The 19588-nt window shown below is 46.6% G+C and overlaps 2 protein-coding genes across 2 annotated transcripts; both read left to right on the top strand.

Annotated features, from left to right (window-relative positions):
* The first annotated feature begins 13342 nt into the window (after positions 1–13342).
* Positions 13343–14632, top strand: LOC135393113 (uncharacterized). Its single transcript, XM_064623661.1, has one exon. It carries the CDS (start codon positions 13343–13345, stop codon positions 14630–14632), a length of 1290 nt encoding a protein of 429 aa, XP_064479731.1.
* A 2293-nt stretch (positions 14633–16925) lies between these two features.
* On the top strand, positions 16926–18005 carry LOC135393100 (uncharacterized). The gene has a single exon (XM_064623659.1). The coding sequence runs from the start codon at positions 16926–16928 to the stop codon at positions 18003–18005; it is 1080 nt and encodes a 359-aa protein (XP_064479729.1).
* Positions 18006–19588: the final 1583 nt, after the last annotated feature.

Genomic DNA, 19588 nt, shown 5'->3' with positions numbered 1-19588 from the left:
AGGTAGCGTAACTCTCATAGGCCCCTGCGTCTTCAGGATGAGGCCATGATAGAGATCGTTGCGCCATCCATCCGTTGAGACGACTACTGCGATTGTAAATAAATTACGTTAGCAGTATGAATAATAAGCAGTGCGTAATTAGTTAATTAATTACTACAGGTTTACATTCGCGCACTTCATTTGCCTTGTTTTCACTTTCCCTGTTGCTGATCGAACCATACTAATCAACCAGGACAACAATACCAGAGGACAACAATACCAAAAATAAATCAGGTTTAACCACACATATCAATTCGAAATACCTAGGGCTGTCATATATTTTGACAACTCCATTTATTATGATGACCACAGAGAAAGTAGGAAGATTCACTGAAGCTCTACGTCACACCTAGAGCTATATGTACACGTAATGATTAGACTTTTCCATTTCTTCGACGATTAGACCTTAATGGGTCCATCGCAAAAAAAAGAATAAAGAATTAAAAAAAACATGGCATCGTTGGTGCACACCTGATTCCTGCTAGCACCCACGTCATGATGGCCGATCGCGTCATGACGAAATCTTTTTTCGCGGGGTCAGCAACACGGGATGCACTGTGTACACAAGGTCAGACGCTGCAGAGACGACACCATAGGAAGCATGCTACTTGAAAAGCTTCTGTCGCGAGCTTAAAGGGAGAGTCTGGACCTCAGGGTGTATTTCGGGTTTTCAGCTCACACAATAGTATTCCGTACCTATAGGCCGTACCCCAAACAGAATGCCTGAAAAGTGCCTAGTTGTTGAGAAAATGAATAAAATCTTACGGATGAACCACATCCGGTTTCGGTTTCTGGTGACGTCACGGGCAGTAACACGTCACGGGCAGTACAGTTGCGCAAAACGCAATTGAAAGGTTCGAAACTGCATGGAGGACGCGTCTGACAGTGATGATGACTTGTTTTACGCGAGTTACTTCGAAGACGAGAGCCCGTTTACAACCGATCCACTGCCAGTACGGGACGCAGAACATGAACGACCATCTGCACACACTCAGCCTCGTACGCAAAGCGATGCCTTCAGGTAACGATCTGCCAATTCCCAGCGAATATTGTGCGCGCTTGCATGATCGACTTTTATGTACTGAAATGAACTTTCCTGCTTGGTACATGCTGTGCAGGTGTATGTGCTCTGTCTGCCAGCCGCTGCTGCCGGATGAGTTTCTGTGTTGTAAAAGTGTTGATGTCATATCGCGGCTATCTGACGAGGCCGGTGTCGAGTGTGTCACTATGCACCAACTGTTCTCGCCTCTCTGCCTTCATCGGGATTTGCTCACGGTCCACGTGCGCCACCTGAGGCACTACATTCCAACCCGCCTTGAAGAATGTACAGACGAAAATAGGTAAGCGATGACAGCACGCCTGTACGTTTACCGTAGCTTACACCGCAGCTTTATGAGTGTCCAACAAGTCAAACCGTACGTAACAATCTGCAAAATGTCTTGTTGAAATCACTATAATTATATATGGGACATGAATGAATCATTTGTTGTTACATTGCTTGTTCCATGTGTATGTTCTGTGGACAGCACCTTAAGGTTTGCAGCATACACCTTGTTTGTTTGTTGGGTGTGGGGACGCCTTGGGAGAGGCCATCTGAGGCAGATTCCTGGGTGTTGTGTTTCTATGATACGCAGCACATTTCCATCGCCTACATACCATGGGTTCCAGGGTGGGAAAAGGCAAAACAATAACCATAAGAGAGCATGAGCTGCAGATTAACAGATGTTTGCATGAGCATGTCTGCATGAGCATGTCTGCATGATCATCTGAGTTCAACAGATGCATGTAACCTTCGCGACACAAGAATGTGCAATGTGGCTCATCCAAATGTCAATACCCCGTAACTACAAGCGGACCATGAGGTGAAGAGACAGTGGCTCACATTCATACTGGACAAGCTTGGCTCTGGGCAGACAGAAATAATGACAGACACACAGGGACTCAGAACCAGCACATGATCATCATTTGCATAATCATCATTTGCTGGTTTTGAGTCCCTGTGTGTCTGTCGTTATTTCTGTCTGCCCAGACTCAGGCTTGTCGAGTATAAAGCTTATCCAGCAGCTTGCCTGCATTTACGCCATTTTGTCAGTGTGACTAACATCATTTTCTTTCTATATTCCATGACTTTGTCGACGGGTCGAGTAGAAATCTAGTGATCTGGTAGAGCACAAAATGAGAGAAAGCCTAAGTGGAGAGCTGCCGATATTTTTAACAGAGACTATTTTTAACAGACTGTTATTCTTCTGGGCATCGTCCTCACCACAAGGATGGTGTCCAGAACAACAGTATCGGTGGCTCTCCACTGAGGCTTTCTCTCATTTCATGACCTTGTTGAGTTCTGTTGACACCGTTCCATTTATTTCCTTCACATATTATTCCCAAAAAGTGCCTTGTCAGCTCTCTGTAGTAGTGTCTGATAAAAATATTGCACAGTAAGCATTGACGGTTGAAACAAAACTCAGTGGTTCCAATGAGGAAATGTTTTATTTCAAATGTTGCTCTCTTTTGCACGCTGGCCGGTCTTGTCAGCTCAGAAGTAGCACTGCAAACATGCACTACCTACTTTATCTGTCTTGCTTCCTTCTCTTGCAGACTAATTGCACAGTGAGCCTGTACACATATGTATCCATATTGAAAAGCCCCACCTCCCTGTTACCCAGTGACATTCTGCAATGTATGAAAATAAAAAGGAATTGCCTTACACGCCTGTACACTTATTGCAATTTGTGGTAAGCATCGGGCCATGGGGTATTATACACTGGACTGTGTTGTCTTTGTGGACACTTCATTTGTTTATTAGTATGGGTGCATCTAAAGGTGGAAGTTAGCATGGAACAAGATGGTGCCACTACGTGTAGCATGTACATACTACATCTTACACCATGGTGTAGCACTAGGATTTTCCTCAGTGTGTTCACTACGGATAGGCATGTTCAAATGGACCCAGTGAGCTACATCCTGGGTTCAGTCCCTTGGACGTGCACCGGCCACGGAGTAAGAATAATGGCACCGGTTGCACCCTTGGTCTATGTGGCACTATTATGCAGAACACCATGGGAGGTAGTCAGGCATACATGTACAAGTAGTGTATAGAGCAATTGGTGCTTAACTATGCAGCCTGCGGCATGCTTCATGCATTTTACATAAACCCAATACGCAAAAAACTGTGCTCCATTATTATAAGGTATGCGAGGTCAGTTTCCTTTATCCAGCTGTAGTCACACCTATTGTAGACCATGTGGAATATCATTCCTGGCCTGATTCATGTTTCTGAACACAACGAGTCTCTGACTCGAGAAGAAACAGCACTCGAGCTATACTCTGTTTCAGGACAAAGCAATGGGGAGCACGCATTTCGGCTTTCTGGGCTATTGCTCTTAGTGGTCTTCTTAGGTACTTGTGAAGTACTCATTAGTGCAGGTGGCCTGTATGACCAGGTTGATGTATACTGTCAACTATAAAAGGTGTGCTAAAACAATTTGCTTAACTTGACATGGAGAATGGTTGTTGGAAGGTCTAGGACTGACTGGTAAGTGACTGAGAATAAACATCATCTTGTGAACATTGAACATAACTATCCTGCAGTCTGTTTCAACTACAGTCCGAACGCAAGGATATCTGAGCCAACATTGTAACTGACCTGGGCATCCAACTGGTCTCAGGACAATGTCACAACGAAAACAAGAGGGAGAGAAGGAACAAAAACTGCACTATTATTGTGCAAGAACTGCACACTTGGTATCAGACTGCCACCCATAAATTAGTACATTGCTCCTCATGTCAGACGGAGCCCCTTAGATTACGGGGAACGACACAGTGCGAATATCCCCAGTGTGCGTCATGATGATTTTAACACATTCTGAAAATATGCAATGCTGCACATGTTTAATCACAGAACACAGGTAATTATGAAATGCGCTGAGGCACATACACGGCTTGACATCACTATATACTAATGGGAACACAGCTTGCATGGGGGACAATCCCTGCATGCGTTTTACGAGTACAGGCAAAGCCCACTAAATTTGTGTGGTGTACTATCCAACCACTGTGGAAGCAAGGGAACGGACTAGGGTCTCTTTACACTCAGGGAGAAAGCAGTCGCGAAGTAAATTCAGCATTGGTGGAAAAATGCTCTGTTGTACTTTCAAGCTTGCTATCTTTCTCTTTAGAACGGTGGCTTTCAACCGGGGAGGAATTTCAGTGCTCCAAGACGGGTGCGAGGGATAAATACAAATGCACAAACAAAGGAAGGAGCAACAGGATAGGAAATTTTAGCATGATGCATGGACTGTGCAGGGGTGCATGAAACTGTGAGTGCATGTAGAAACAACACCTAGCTCTGAAGACGCCCGAGTGCTTCACTTCACTGTCACCAGTAGAGCGATCATGCGCCATTGATTTTCTGCTCCTCATCATTGCCACCTCTGCATCCAAACTAGTGACTCAAAGCGACCTTCGTACGCGCCGCAAAGCACCCAGTGCTCATCAGGCCTGATCCGTACCTACAAGGTATTGGTAGAAGCCATTCATTAGTACTTTCTGGGCTATGTTAGTGTAGAGTCACTAAGCTAGCTAAGGTTAGGCTAAACTTTTGTCTTCCCAATGTCCTGTGCATTCAGTCTTGCAAGGATGTAGGAAATTAAGATCTCGGCCGCTTTAACATTCACTCAATAATCTTGGGATTGCACCTTGACACATCATTTCACGCTAATCTGGGGTCCATGGACATTCACAATCCATCTGGTGGATTTCATATTTTCGTTCTCGGTCGATTACTAATCAGCAGAGTTCGAGGTAAAGCGTTACAAGTAACTCATTACTGTAACGAAGTTTCTGTTTTTAGTAACTGATACTTAACTCGCTACTTTTGCGCTGTGGTAATTTTCAGAGCAACTAGTTTCTTTTTCAGGTAACTTTGCCAAAGTAACTTGAGCTAAGTTCCATGTTACTTTTAATTCGTTTTTCACTCACGTCCACCTATTTTCTTGCTTTCTCTCCAGTTCTTCCATGGCATTTTATGTCATATAAAACGTGATGTTCAGTGTTCATGTTGTACTCTTTTTTCCTCTTAGCAGCAACATTACCCAAAAAAAGCACTTCATGTGGTTTCGCCTGAGGTTTCAACAAATGGGTGGTATTGACTCCTTAGAGCATCCGCATTACCGAATGTAACGCTCTAGCTGAGATACTTTGCAGTCATTCTTTGAAGGATGCACATCAACAGAGGACATCTGAGAGGTCTCTGTTGTTGCCACCAGTCTAAAACCTCCGATATTGCGCCTCCAGGACTTCAGTCAGTTCTGGCCTGTCGCCATAAGAGCTGCTCCTAGTTGGCAGTGACACCTCTACCAAAGCCTCCCTGGCCTTCTTGAAAGATGGGTAGAGAGAAATGCGCTCGTAGACCGCTGTCTTCAGAGCCTCCGTGTAGGCTGGAAAATGAAACCAAGTGCTTGATATGTCATCCATGGCTAATATGTTACTAATCCTACACAGCAAATGCATAGTGACTCTGCATTTAGTTCACACTTCCTTGACGAACTCAAAAGTCAGCACAGCTTGCCAAAGAGTTTAGAATACAAACAGCCCTACACACAACCCAGATATATAGCGAATCTCTTGCTCTAATTGTTGAGGCAAGTCGTATGAGGCATCTTCTTTAACAGGAACCGCAATCCATGTCCTTCGGACCTTGGAGGCTTTCAGACGATGTTTTACAGCACCGTCCTCCGAGCGTGCAACACGATCTGCATTTGCATTGTAATGCAGTGCAGCCAGAGCCGTCCTGAGGGAAAGCACCATTACTCAGTACTAACAGAACTGTGCAAAAACAGTTTCTATGCAACTTTATCAGGCACCCAAAAAGCTGGGCATATGCAGTAACAAACCAGTGATCGAAAGGAGTGAGACTCATGTTGTCACGTCATGTTAGCACGAGAACAGTACAAAACATGGAATACCACCTAGCAATCATTCCTTTGTCCGAGAAGCTGTATGCTTTTGGGGCAAAGTGGATGAGCACGGCATGGAAGGTCTCCAAGCAGAAAGTTTGCTGTGCAGATGACATCTGGGGAATATCCTTGAGAAGGCTCTTTGCAAGCAGGATATCTTGAAGTTTCTTGTACGTCTCAGTACCTGTGAGAGGTTATTCATGTACTCAGAGTGACCACAAAGAGACGGTCACCATCCCTTCAAGTCATAGCAATCACCATCACCAAAGATCACCAATGCAAAGTACAGTCAAATTATTCCGTAAAGTCATAACATTCCTTGGAAAGCACATCTCCAGCACACTACCGATAATGTCAATTTTTGGCTCTTACATAAGGAGTAACTAACCCGTCTATGACACTAGCGAATCTGAGACTGTTATTGCAGAAAGTATTAATCTGAACCAAAGTAGGACATGTGTCATGTGCCATGTGCCTCCGTGGCTACAATGGCATCAAATTCAGGAAGAGTTTACTATAGCACTTCAGAAAGTGGCTAATGAATAAGGTTGTGTTCAAACTTGGTAAACCAAGCAGTTTCTGTCTACTGGCTTCCTTTGCCAGGAGTGCTTGTATGTGCTTTCAAAGATCCTGTTACATGACAGCTGAATCGGTTGTGTTACCAAATTAATGGTTGCTATTGGGTGCACTAGGTGAGCTAAGGGCATAAACGGGGATGTATGGAGAGTGCTACGAGAACACCCAGTTGCATTAAGATCCTATAGACATGTGCACTGTTGAGACAACATGAAACAAGGATTTACCTTCATGAAGCCATTCCCTCTCACCAAGGTCATTGTGGAAACAGAATGGGTGCAGGGAATCCGGGTGACTGTGGACATTGATGATATGTCGCATAATTGTCACCCATTTCGCAAGCAGGACTTCTCCACTGTCGCTGGTTCGTGCGCACCAATACAGATGGCGGATGATGCTTTCACACCACAGTCGCAGGACCTGATGCTTTTTAGACTGTGACACAGCCGCAATCTTCTTCTTTATGCCTGAGGAGAGTTTTCCTTGTAGAGTTGCAGGGCTGATAAAGTTGTATCACACCAATTTGTAAAACAGGTAATCACCCTTTGCCACATGCCACACATCGAAAAGGTGATTGATGTCTGGATGTTTCGTCTTCAGAAAGGATTTTACTTGAGAGTGCCTGTCGGTCACAAGTGTTTCCACTTTCATTCCCTTTGCTTTCACATGGTCAAGACACAACTCTAGTCCTTTCTGCTCCATACAGTAGCTGGATGACACTGTTGTTGCCTAAAAAGCAATTTCATACGTGAGGTTATGAGTTGTTCGTTCAAATGAACTGATTTGGTTCAAACTGTGACGGGAGTCTTAGGCAACATACTTTCACTACTTCAAAGTGGATGATCCTGTTGATGTTGGTGTCCATAATTGTGTACGTCCCATGAAGAGCAGTATGGCCAGGGGAGTCGCAACGGGCATCGCCGGCAAGATGAAGAGGCTTGTCTGCCAGCTTTGCCATCACAGCATTCTGTTCTTTTTCCCAGACCAATGTTTTATGCACAAATGTATTAACTCGAGCTGTGCAAATATTCAAAATTTGAACATCTTTGTAATACTGTTTATATTGTATTTTTATTCGTATTCGGGAATTGTACATTCGAGAATTACACATTCGAGAATTTGGAATATTTTCTATTTGGAGTAATGGGGTCCTGGCATTCCTGCTAATATGAGCATAATTCCATATTTTGTGCATAATTTTTCGTAAATGCAACGTCTTACATGCCTTTAGTGCACTTACCAACTGAAATCGAACTTTGTGAGCATCCTGCAAGCCGGCTTCACCACATGCATTCATGCATTCTCTGAAGCCCACTAAAGGCCATACATACTCATAGGTTACGCGGCACATTTCTCTTCCTTTCCTTTTTTCTTAAGTGATGCTAACTCAAGTGCAATTGGTTATTTTTGTTCTGCTTCACAAGTCGTAAAATAGATTCTGATTTTTACGATCCATTCCCATATCAAATACTAGCAAAGAAATCAGTGAACTCCCTTTTCTTGTCTTTAGCACTTCGGATTGGCAAACATTTGTTTTGCAGGTTTTTGGAATGTTGTATAGCATAAATCTTGTAATGATGCCAAGTGACTCATATCTTCAATAGCAGGAGATAGGTAACACCTCTGGTACTGAAAGTACTGACTCCTGTGTATCCGGGCAATGCCCATGATGTCAAACATCCGCAGCGACTTGGTAATGCTGCTGCCAGAGAAGAGTATGGCCGAGCAAATTGCGATATTCCCAGCAGGTTTGTCGTGGACAAGTGGCTGACTCTTCCACTGTCTTTTGTGGCCATTCACACAGGTGATCGTGGCACGGGCAAGTGTTCCCAAGCAGGTGATATGCAGTGAAGTGTTCACTGATGAACATGTCAAGCACACATTCAGCAATTCCAAGAGGCAGGTTTGTGAGACAATGAACATGTTGGGTGTTGATGAAGGCTGTACATCGGACCTTGAACAAGGGTAAACATAAGCTGCCTTAAATTCCTGGTAATAATTTTATATTGCATGAAAAAAAAAAGAAACAGAGGTTCATGAACAAAATTAGGTTAGACCCTGGAAAGGCATACAGTATATTGGTGGCCCTTATATGCATTGGAAAAGTGAACTTACGGTAGCTGACATAGGCCGAAAAAGACAGCACTTTGGACATAATCAGGCATCGCATTCACATTGTATACATGCTGCTGTGCACATGTTAAAAACAGCTTTATTTGTTTAAGTCATAGAAACTCCACAAAAGAGAAAACCATGATTCTCATTACGTTGTGAAAGAGAAAAACTATGGAAGTGAAAAGAATGTGTGTGTAATATGGACGGTCCTAATACCCTAGTCACACAGCATTTCAAATGTCAATTGCGAGAAATGGCCTTCGGCCTCACAAATGACCTTTGTTCGGGGGCGCCTGCCAGACAGGCGGGAAAGGAGTGCTCCTCAACTAACTGCCCTCACCGGCTCCCTTTTTCGGTTTCGTTTTCCCTGTCTGCTGTGGAAATTTGAAGTTGGTCTGTGCTCCACAAATCAAGATGCGGAAGTCATATGCACTTCTCTAAATAGGATCTAAATACGTTTACACAGTTTCACTCCATTATCCGCATTTTATAGGTTTTCCTACATTCAGCTGCGAAGGTAGCGAGGGTACAATGACATAACACTGTCGTCGAGATTGCTCCTTTCTGCACCTCAAATGTCGTTGGGGGCCTCCTTTCGCGTTGATGGTCATTTCTTAGAAAGGTCCTTTGAGCTGCCGTCCTACACGGCTCTGAGAGGTCATTTTTTGCAAATGAAAATTCCCTGAAGTCCTTCAAGCATGCCGTCTGACTGGGGTATAAGTCTCTCTGTGGGGGTCCTCTGTTGGAGTTGCATTTCATTACACCCACCCCGGGCATGCTCATTTTGTGCATTTTCAAAAGCCCCTTGTTCACGCTGACGTCGAACGCAGATTATAATTGCTGACGGTTAGGTTCATCCTCATGCCAGTCTTGCTGCCAATCAATTTGCTCATCATGCTTTTACCATGAATATGTCTCATATGTTTTTATACCTCAATTTACATTCCCCCGGTAATCTGTCGGTTATACTGTCTATATTTCGCACCCACGTAACTTCCAGTAATTTTGACAGTTTATGCCAGTAATCTTTAGTGGTATTAACCACACAGTCACTACATGCCTTTAAAAGGCAACAAAGAAACAATGTGCACAAGATCAAACGCTGGCCCAGAGGTTCGCAGCTGTCTGAGACGCATTCCGAACAGACCTTTATCTTGCATGACAACGGCCCACATCCCCATGAAGCGGTGTTCATGTGTACTTTAGAGAGGCTACAAAAATGCATTACCCATCACACAAGAAGCAGTTCAATGCACTACTTATAATGCCTTAACACCTGGTACAACTCCTCTGGGAGTTAATAATAACACGGGGTTACGTCTCCAAAGGAGGTCAGGTTAAGCACAGCGTAAATTGGGGCTTGTTCGTCGAACAGAACCCGCTCGCCCGACCAGTTCTAAGGTTATGTTCGACAAATGCTCTCCAAGAGCCACCACAGTGGCTCTGATCTGGCTTGGGGACAAATCCCGATGTTATTATTAACTCCAAGAGAAGTTGTACATGCATATATGCTGAAGGAAAGATAGGCGGCCGCAACCCTTAGCCATGCAGTACCCACCCTCCCAACTATCGGTGAAGGCCTTTTGGTCCCCGTGCAAGCTATTACCAGTTAGTCACGACACAGCTAGGATATTTACCCTTCAGCATCCACCTCGTCAACCAGCTGACGGGCACCCAAGTTGCTCAATGGCCTGTTAACAAAGAAATACATTTCCTGTTGTTAGCTGAAGCCACAAGTACAACACTTAGTCAAGGCTCTCGGTACAAAACTAAAATCCTACACTCACTCTCCGTCACTATCGAAGCCGAGCTCAGAGCTGAGTCGAAAGGATGGGTCATCGTAAACCTGTGAGCTGTTCAGACATAGGGTAATGAAACATTAGAATATGGTTGTCATTAATGCATATGGACAAGGTCCGCTCTGCTTTAAAAAGGGACGGTCCAGAACCCCCAATTCCAAACTCAGATGATGCTGTCATGCGGTTCCTCATCATACTCTTGTACCCTTGTCAGACGGGCACATTTAGGGCCTTTTATCTCAACTGTTTTATTAGATAGGGCAACAAGTTCAATGCCGCAGAGAGCGCGAAACAGTGCTGCGTGAATGTTTTCTATCTCAATTGTGGAATTTCCAAAAGGCCTTGAGATAAGAGGTCCTGAATGTGCCTGTGCGTCAGGGGTATTGCTCGTACTCTAAAATACCCCCTATGCATTGGCTTCTGAAAATTTATCATAGTACCATTATTAGTAGTGTCATCTAGTATTAGTAGTAATTATATTAGTATCAGTATTATTAGAGATTGCCACTGCCATCGGAATGATGGCCTCACTGGGCATTAGTAGTGACTTTTTTTTTTCGCTTGCTCACATCGCCAATTATATTCACCAGCACAAGCTGCAGCTCTTGGACCTGTCTTGGTGCATTTCATGCTGTGCACGGGAATGGAACTTAGTGTTTGCTTCCACCAAATTACCACAATTTTCAGCCTACTTTTTGTGACATCATGAGCAGTGGCACATCAAAACTAGGATACGGCTAAGTTGTTTGCTTTAATTCAACTACTCGAAAACTATTCTGTTTTCAGACGTGTGGCTACACCCACAGTATGCAACACTGGAGAAGAACCTTATTCAGACAGAATCTGGATACCTGTCATGGTCCAGATCACTTTTTTAAATGATGCTCACAATACTGCAATTATCCTGCATCAGCTTGAGATACCCGTACCTGTGTGGCTCATCCAGACTGGTGTCAGCCAGGTCTTGTCCCTCTGATGCGAAAAAGTTTTGAACAGAGTCTGGTGAACCTTCATCCACAAGGGGAGTTGATGATCTGGTGGGCTGGTAACCAGAGGGGCCGGCGACTGCAAAGCTGTCCTCAGGGAACTGGGACACATTGCTAGGTTCATCCACGCTTGTGGCTGACATACGAGCTTCAGCATTAGCTCCAGTGGGTGGCACTTTAGGCACTTCCACGATCACTATTCGAGCTGTGTCTCCTGTGATGGAGATGTCTGTCTGTGTTGCAGCATCACATACTGATGGTCTCGCACCTGAGGAACACGTATGCTATGACTAAGACGACAAATAATATGCTGTAAACACTTGCAATCAAATGCTGCAACACTTGCATTTTGGTGGTGATCATAGTCAACAGAAAATACTTACAATAATGACCCAAGAAAAAAATGCATGACAGGAAGGATCACACAGAACAATGTCCAAAAAACTGAATTCCAGTTCATCGGTGTGCGTTGCCTTTTCTGTTTGAGTGTCATTGCCCTTAATTTGTACTGTGCCACTATTTTCTAAGTTTCTGAAAGCGATACTCACTGTATTCTTCTAAACAACAGGTGACCTTTCAGCAAAACAATGCTCCAGAATGGTTGCCACAGTTGTGAATTAATAACACCATATAATTTACCATAATTTAGCACTGATGCAATATATAAATATACATTTGAAACAGGATCGTTATACCAGTAACCTGAGGTCAGGGTACTTCATCCTTTTTCTAACCAGGTTACTTGTAGCTTGTACTCAATGATAATTACTTTGCAGATTATCTGTGTGTTATTGTGAATATATCATTTTTGTTACACTGCTTATGCAGCATACTTCCATTCTATACTGCATCTTCTTGACCATTAGATTTCCAGGAAGCGTCAGCACCATTTAGCTCGCTCCTCACTCTTGTCCAGAAAAGCATATGCCAGACTGGAAGGAGTGGTAATTAAAAAGGAGCCATGTGATTGCATTCTAATTGGCGCAGCAAGGTTGTGAACTTGCCTGTTCTCATGGAGTCTGGAGCCAGAGGTTGCACAGTTGTCACACCTCTGTCGGACTGCTGGGAAGAAATCAGAGCAGATGGCAGTAGTGCTCCTGGAGATTCCATGTACACTGACTGTACAAGGTCCACTGGCAGATGTGCCACTGAATAGATGAGAAAATATAATACTTTCATAGAGGTTGATAGAAACTGCATCAACACCATTGCTCTTCCGCTAAGTTATACTGGCGCGTTGTACCTCCTCATCTCGTTCTAAAATAATAAGGAACGTCTTGGCACTCACCTGATGGCACAGCCTCACGGGCAGGGGAAGTACTGGGTGCCTCAGGAGGTGCTTCTGCGAGTGGCACTGAACGTAACTGTTAGTGATTTTCAACGTGTGATGAGCAACAGTTATAGGAAATGTATACTTACTGGCCTCCTCGGAACTGTCGGCACGCGATCTCTTCGTTCCTCACACTGCATACGGGGACAATGCAAACAATGCGGTCATGTCTCAACAAGAAATTGCGAACTCGGAACTTACGCCTTCCTGAGGTGACAAACTTGCTTCAATGGCCATAGCTCCTGTTACATATTTTTTTGACAAGTGTGAAAGACGAGGCCGGGAAAAGCTAACCACGCGAGGGAAGCGCACGTTCTGGCATTCTGCGATCCGGCCTGCTTGGAACCGGATGCTCTGCGAGACGGCTGCAACGCTGGGAGCTGTCTTCAAAGGACTTCTCATCATAATAAAGGGTTCGGTGTGTTTGGGAGCTGCGGAATTCAGGTCCAGTCATTCTTAGAGTGGAAGTTCCACAACATCACTGGTGCCGAAACCCGGGACCTGTCTTCGCAGCACGAGACTTCGACCATTCGGAGAGGAATCATGGACCGGCTCAAGCCCAAGCGAGCAGCACGCCGTGCCCAAGTAACGAGGATAGTCAACGAGGTCATCGACCTTCGACAGAATCTCAGCGTAAATAGGACCACGTTGAATGGACTACTGGCTCGATTGGAAGTGGCCGATCGGGAACTCCGAAAGGTGAATGAGGAGATTGAAGTCTACATCAAGGAGGACGAACTCGCAACAGAATGCGAAACCGTGTTTAGTTATGAGGAACAGGCGGCCAATGCCATGGCCGAGGTGCAAACCCGTCTAGCCGACCTTCACTCCGTGGAACAGCAGGCAACTTCGGTGACCTCAGAGGCTCTTTTGCCTGCCACGCCACGAGCCAGCGAGCAAGCTCCGGCAGGCGTCAAGCTCCCAAAGCTGCAACTGATGATGACTTACGGGGGCGAGCTCACCCAATGGCAGATATTCTGGGAGCAATTTCGCACTGCGGTGCATGACAACCGGCGACTCAACAAGACTGAGAAGTTTCAGTACTTGACCACTTTGCTGAAAGGCCGAGCTGCAGCCGCCATCCGTGGGTTGCAGGCAACTGCTAGCAACTATGACGACGCCATCGAGATCCTGGTACAGCGTTTTGGAGATACGTACCAGATTGAGCGAGAGTATCTGGCCAAGCTACGAACTTTGCCAGGGGTAAAGTCCCGAAGAGACCCGTCAGGGCTCCGACGTCTGTACGACCACGTTCAAGCCAATGTTCGTGGCCTGAAAGCCCTGGGTGTAATGACCAGCAGCTACGCACCAATGTTGGCGGACATCCTTCTGTCAGCGATCCCTTCGGAAATGGTTGTCGAGTATCACAGGACCGTGCGGTATGGAACGACTGCCCTCCGCGACACTACAGCCGTTCAGAGGGCGACGGCCACACCGGAAGCTCAAGTTGCTACAGCCGAGGGAGGGACAGATGAGTTGACTAAGGTTCTCAACTTCATTGGCATCGAATTGAAGAGTCTAGAGCGATCGGGGGTCAAAGACTCCAAGCCGCCATCGGGGACTAAACCGTACCATGCCCAAGGAAGCAGGAGTGTTCCCACTGGGATGGTTCTTCAAAGTACCACCGAGAGCGCTATAAAGTGTGCATTCTGCTCCTCAGTTCAACACGACACGGTAGACTGCCAAGAGAACCTACCAGTAGCCGAGAAAATGAAGAGGCTGGCGAAAGAGATGCGGTGCTTCCGGTGCACCAGAAGAGGACATCGTTCAAGGTACTGTCGCGCCAAAGTGACCTGCAGCAGTTGTGGCAGCAGGCACGTTGCCGTAGTCTGAGACCCGTCGCGATCACAACCTGGACGTGCTTCTGACGCCGTGGCGATGACCAGTGTGATGGCAGCGAGCAACCAGATCATAAGTAACAAATACAAGCGACCTCATGACACGGAGGTACTACTACAAACTTTTCGGGCTTGGGCTTCATCTGACACTGCGTGTACCCAGCTACGAGGGGTGGTGGACGGAGGGAGTCAAAAAACGTTCATTCGAGAGGATATTGCGCAAAAGCTCAAGTGACAAGTTGTTGGTTAGGCGAAACTACACATCCACACCTTCGCAAACCAAGCCACAACCACCAAAGTCCACCTGGGGAGAGTAGTAGAAGTGCACCTGCGAAGCCAGTACAGTCCACTTGACTACGTGATACGTGCAGTCACTATCTCGTTCATCTGCCAGGATCTTCCCGAAGTGCCTACCACTCAGCAGTTTGTGGAATTGTTACGACGAGAAGGACATCTAATTGCGGACGACGTTCTATTCCCAAGCGTGAACTGTAAAGCATGCATTGGTCTACTGGTTGGCAGCGACGAATTGTGGAGACTCTTAACAGGAGACGTGAAGAGGGACAAACATGACGACAGATTGGTAGCCATTGATACGGTCTTTGGCTGGACCTTCCAAGGACCCTCTCGTCTCAGCAGTGAGTGCACGGAACGATCGACAACAGCCGTGTGCGTCCTAAGGATGGGATGCACAGCCGAAGAACAAGACGTGATAAAAAACTTCTGGGAGTTGGATAGCATCGGCATTCGGGATGAAGTCATGACCAACACCGAACATGACCAGCTAGTGCTGGATGAGTTTAAGCGAAACATTAAGATGCTGGACGGACGCTACGAAGTGGCCTTGCCATGGAAAAGTCTCAAGGGGGAGCTAGGCAGCAACCTTGAAGTCGCCGAAAAGCGGTTGCAAGGGCTTGTGAAGCGTTTAGCCCACAGTGACGCCATCCAGCAATACGACGAGGTCATCCGCAACTACCTAACAAACGGGCACGCGGAGGTAGTCACCACCAACTGCGCGAAGCCTGGGCGGATCTTCTACATGCCTCACAGAGCTGTGGTCCGTAACGAGTCATCAACCACAAAGGTTCGAGTGGTGTTCGACGCCTCGTCGCACGCGCCAGGTGTTCCTTCACTCAACGATCATCTGGAGAAAGGCCCGAAATTAGGAGCAGATCTAATTCCCGTATTGCTGCGCTTCAGATTACACAAAGTAGCAATCACCGCTGACATTCAAAAGGCGTTCCTGCAGATTGGCATCAAAGAAGAAGACGTGTGCATTCCTTCCAAGCACAAGTGACACCATGGAGACGAAAGTGGTTCTACTCTTCGCCAAATCACACGTGGCGCCACTGAAAGTCATCACGCTACCCAGACTAGAGCTACTGGGAGCTGTGGTTGGTGTTCGAATCGGGAAATTTCTACATCAAGCACTGGCTCTACCGGATGAGGAGGTGACTTTCTGGACAGACTCCACTATTACACTGAGTTGGATCCAGAGTAAAGCAAGCAGGTGGAAACCCTTCGTCAGAAACAGGGTAGCTGAGATCCAAGAAAAGAGCAGTGTGCAGCAGTGGAGGCACTGCCCTGGGTATGAGAACCCCGCAGACGCGGTGACGAGAGGACAAACTGTCAAGACGTTGTCTCGAAACAAACAGTGGTTCGAGGGGCCATCTTGGCTTTCGAAGCCGGAGCAGTTTTGGCCGGAACAGCATCAGAATGATGTCAGTGCCTTCAGCAGTGTCACGGATGAAATGACAAAAGCGGCGGTTCTGACAACTGGCGCAAAAGCAACTTCCCCTTTGTTCGACCTTGCTACGTACAGCGACTACAACCGCGCTCTGCGCGTTACCAGCTGGGTCAGAAGGTTCACGGAAAACTGCCGTCGTAGCGTGCGAACCACCGGGCCGCCTACAGCCATCGAGATAGCAGAGTCAGAGACGTTTTGGGTGAAACACACTCAGAAGGAAGTCTTTCCTGAAGAGATTCAAGCGCTGACAAATAATCGTAGAATCAGCGAAACTTCAAGGATAGCTCAGCTCAACCCTTTTCTCGACGAAGGTGGAGTAATGCGGCTATGACTTCTGCGTATGCCTTTTGCGTATGACTTCTTGTCATCTTGACAATGCATGTGCACTTCTGCGTATGACTTCTTATGCGGCCGGCTTCTGTGTTCGGACAACTGTGAGGATATCAAACATCCCATCATACTACCGAAATGCCACGCCTTGGCTAGGCTGATTATTATGAACACTCACCGACGCATGCTACACGGCGGGGTACAGACGACAATGTCGGCTTTGCGTGAAAGATGGTGGTTGCTTCAAGCTAGACAGGCAGTGAAGTCGGTCATCCACCGGTGTGCTGTCTGCGTGAGATTCCGGGCACGACCAGCGTCTGCGCCAACAGCACCGCTGCCAGCTACCCGGACCGACCCGACTCACCCATTTGATACCACGGGTGTGGACTTTGCTGGCCCCCTATATGTGAAGACCACAACCAACACGGCATCACCAAAGTGTTATGTCGTACTTTTCACTTGTGCGACCACGAGAGCTGTACATCTGGAGTTGGCGACGGATTTAACAGCGAGAGCCTTCGTCATGGCATTCCGGCGATTTTTGTCAAGGAGAGGGGTACCGTCTACCATCTACAGCGACAACGCTCTGGCCTTCAAGAAAACGGCGCGAGATATCCGAGAGCTCTGGAAAGCCATGTGCAGCACCGAGTTTCAAGATTTTGTCTCGACAAAACGGATTCACTGGCAATTTATAGTAGAGAGGGCAGCCTGGTGGGGGGGCATGTGGGAACGGATGGTTCGAACTGTCAAGAACTGTCTACGCCGATCCCTGGGTCGCCAAAGTCTCACATTCGAGGAGCTAGAAACGCTTCTCTCAGAAGTAGAAGCTGTCGTAAACTCAAGACCATTAACCTTTCTACATTCGAGTCCAGAGGAACCCATCGCGCTCACTCCAGCGCACCTGCTAATCGGAAAGACTTTGACGGCCTTGCCGGAACAACCTGCGGCTCCTGTGAAGCCTTCGACAGCCAGTACAGCGGTCAAAAGATGGCGTCACCGACAACAGATTGCGGACAGGTTTTGGAAGAGGTGGAAACACGAGTACCTCCTTGAGCTTCGGTCGGCACATTTGTGTCGCGCTCAACGTAACCAAAGAGCAATTGGCGAAGGTGATGTGGTCCTACTGCATGAAGACAAGGCGCCAAGGAGCATGTGGAAGCTCGTGAAGGTGACCGAGCTGTATAGGGGGCGAGACGGCAACGTACGTGCCTGTCAAGTCAGACTACCCAGTGGAACTGTCACTCGTCGCCCTGTACAGTTACTATACCCATTAGAACTTGACTGTAATTGACTCTTGAGTGACTTGAACGTTTTTTTTTTTTTTTTTTTTTGCGCGGGGGAGGATGTTACATATTTTTTTGACAAGTGTGAAAGACGAGGCCGGGAAAAGCTAACCACGCGAGGGAAGCGCACGTTCTGGCATTCTGCGATCCGGCCTGCTTGGAAGCGGATGCTCTGCGAGACGGCGGCTGCAACGCTGGGAGCTGTCTTCAAAGGACTTCTCATCATAATAAAGGGTTCGGTGTGTTTGGGAGCTGCGGAGTTCAGGTCCAGTCATTCTTAGAGTGGAAGTTCCACAACAGCTCCCTCACTGTCGTTGAAAATCGTGGGTATGGCATCGCTCTTCAGTGTAAGGGCCGGCCGCTTTCCGGGACGCGATAGATCGAACTCTTGTTTAAGTCTGCTGCCGAGCTCAAAGCAGTCCTCAGTGAAATGGTCCGAACACAGTTTACTATTCTTATAAAGCGTCCACCCGGGGCGGCGTACTTTCGAGATCCACAACTGCCTGAGGCACTCCTCCTTCGGAAACCCGAAAAATGACACACCTGTCGTATTTCGCCACTTGTTCTCGCAATGGATGTAGCAACATTTGCTCCCCACCATTGCAGAAAATGTGCCTTTCGAGGTTACTGGACAATTGACACTTCCAGAGAGTTGAAATGCGCTGCGTATCGAAACCGACAAAGCACGAGAACGATTGCTCACAGCGAACGCAACTCTCCGGGCAGCAGACGAGCAGACGCCGCAAGGACCCAGCCTCTGACGTCATCAGCAGTAAGGCAAGCGCGGGTGCGGCCTTTAGTCGGGGGTGAAAATTCAATCTTTAAAATTTGATTGTAAATTACATATGCCTCGCAGAGGCGAGATATTTTGCATGAGTGGTGGGGATGGCATAAGGAACCGTACGGGATCGCCCGTTTGCATCCGCCCTGAGGTCCATACACTCCCTTTAAGAAGAGTTATGTTGTGCTCAAGCGCAACGTTATTATTATTACGTATGGCGGTTACCGACAACACCTGGTCTCACTTTATTCTGTGGACGAATGTGAGCAGTCTTATTTCGAGATATACATCGGTATGGAACGTGTAACATGAGATGAGGGATTTTGCGAGCAACACCTACGTCCCGAGTTGATCATTTCTATAACATCGTTTGCGCAGCCGCCATGACTAACTAACGTACTAATACACAAAGGACACGAATTTCTGCTTATGCAATTTATACAAGTACGCGGTGGTGCAAGAAATCTGGGTGCGCCGTCTGAAAAAGAATGAGGAACTGTATGCTGATGAGAGCTACATTCCTTTCTTGGCCCGAAAGAAATGTGTGAAGATATATCTTAGCTGAATTCATTGTGATAGCAGATATTTCATAGTCAGGTCACGCATTTTTTAGTGATAAAGACACAGATTGCAGTTGGAGTACACGTGCACAATTCGCAAATACATTGTAAAATAAAGTGTTGGTACAAAAACAATAAACGTAGCATTTGGACCTTTTCACAATGTTCTTCTGAATGTCATCTGTTAGTGTCGCCCCCGGCGATGTAGATCCCGATTCATAATTACAAAATAAAGGTGTTGTTCTCATTA

Source organism: Ornithodoros turicata, chromosome 1, assembly GCF_037126465.1.
Source record: "Ornithodoros turicata isolate Travis chromosome 1, ASM3712646v1, whole genome shotgun sequence".
In the NCBI taxonomy this organism is placed as follows: Eukaryota; Metazoa; Arthropoda; class Arachnida; order Ixodida; family Argasidae; genus Ornithodoros; species Ornithodoros turicata.
This window is presented reverse-complemented; position numbering and strand designations above follow the sequence as displayed.

Bases quoted from the DNA above. Each gene is read 5' to 3' on its own strand.
- LOC135393113 (XM_064623661.1), top strand. From the start codon at position 13,343: ATGGACCGGCTCAAGCCCAAGCGAGCAGCACGCCGTGCCCAAGTAACG.
- LOC135393100 (XM_064623659.1), top strand. From the start codon at position 16,926: ATGTCGGCTTTGCGTGAAAGATGGTGGTTGCTTCAAGCTAGACAGGCA.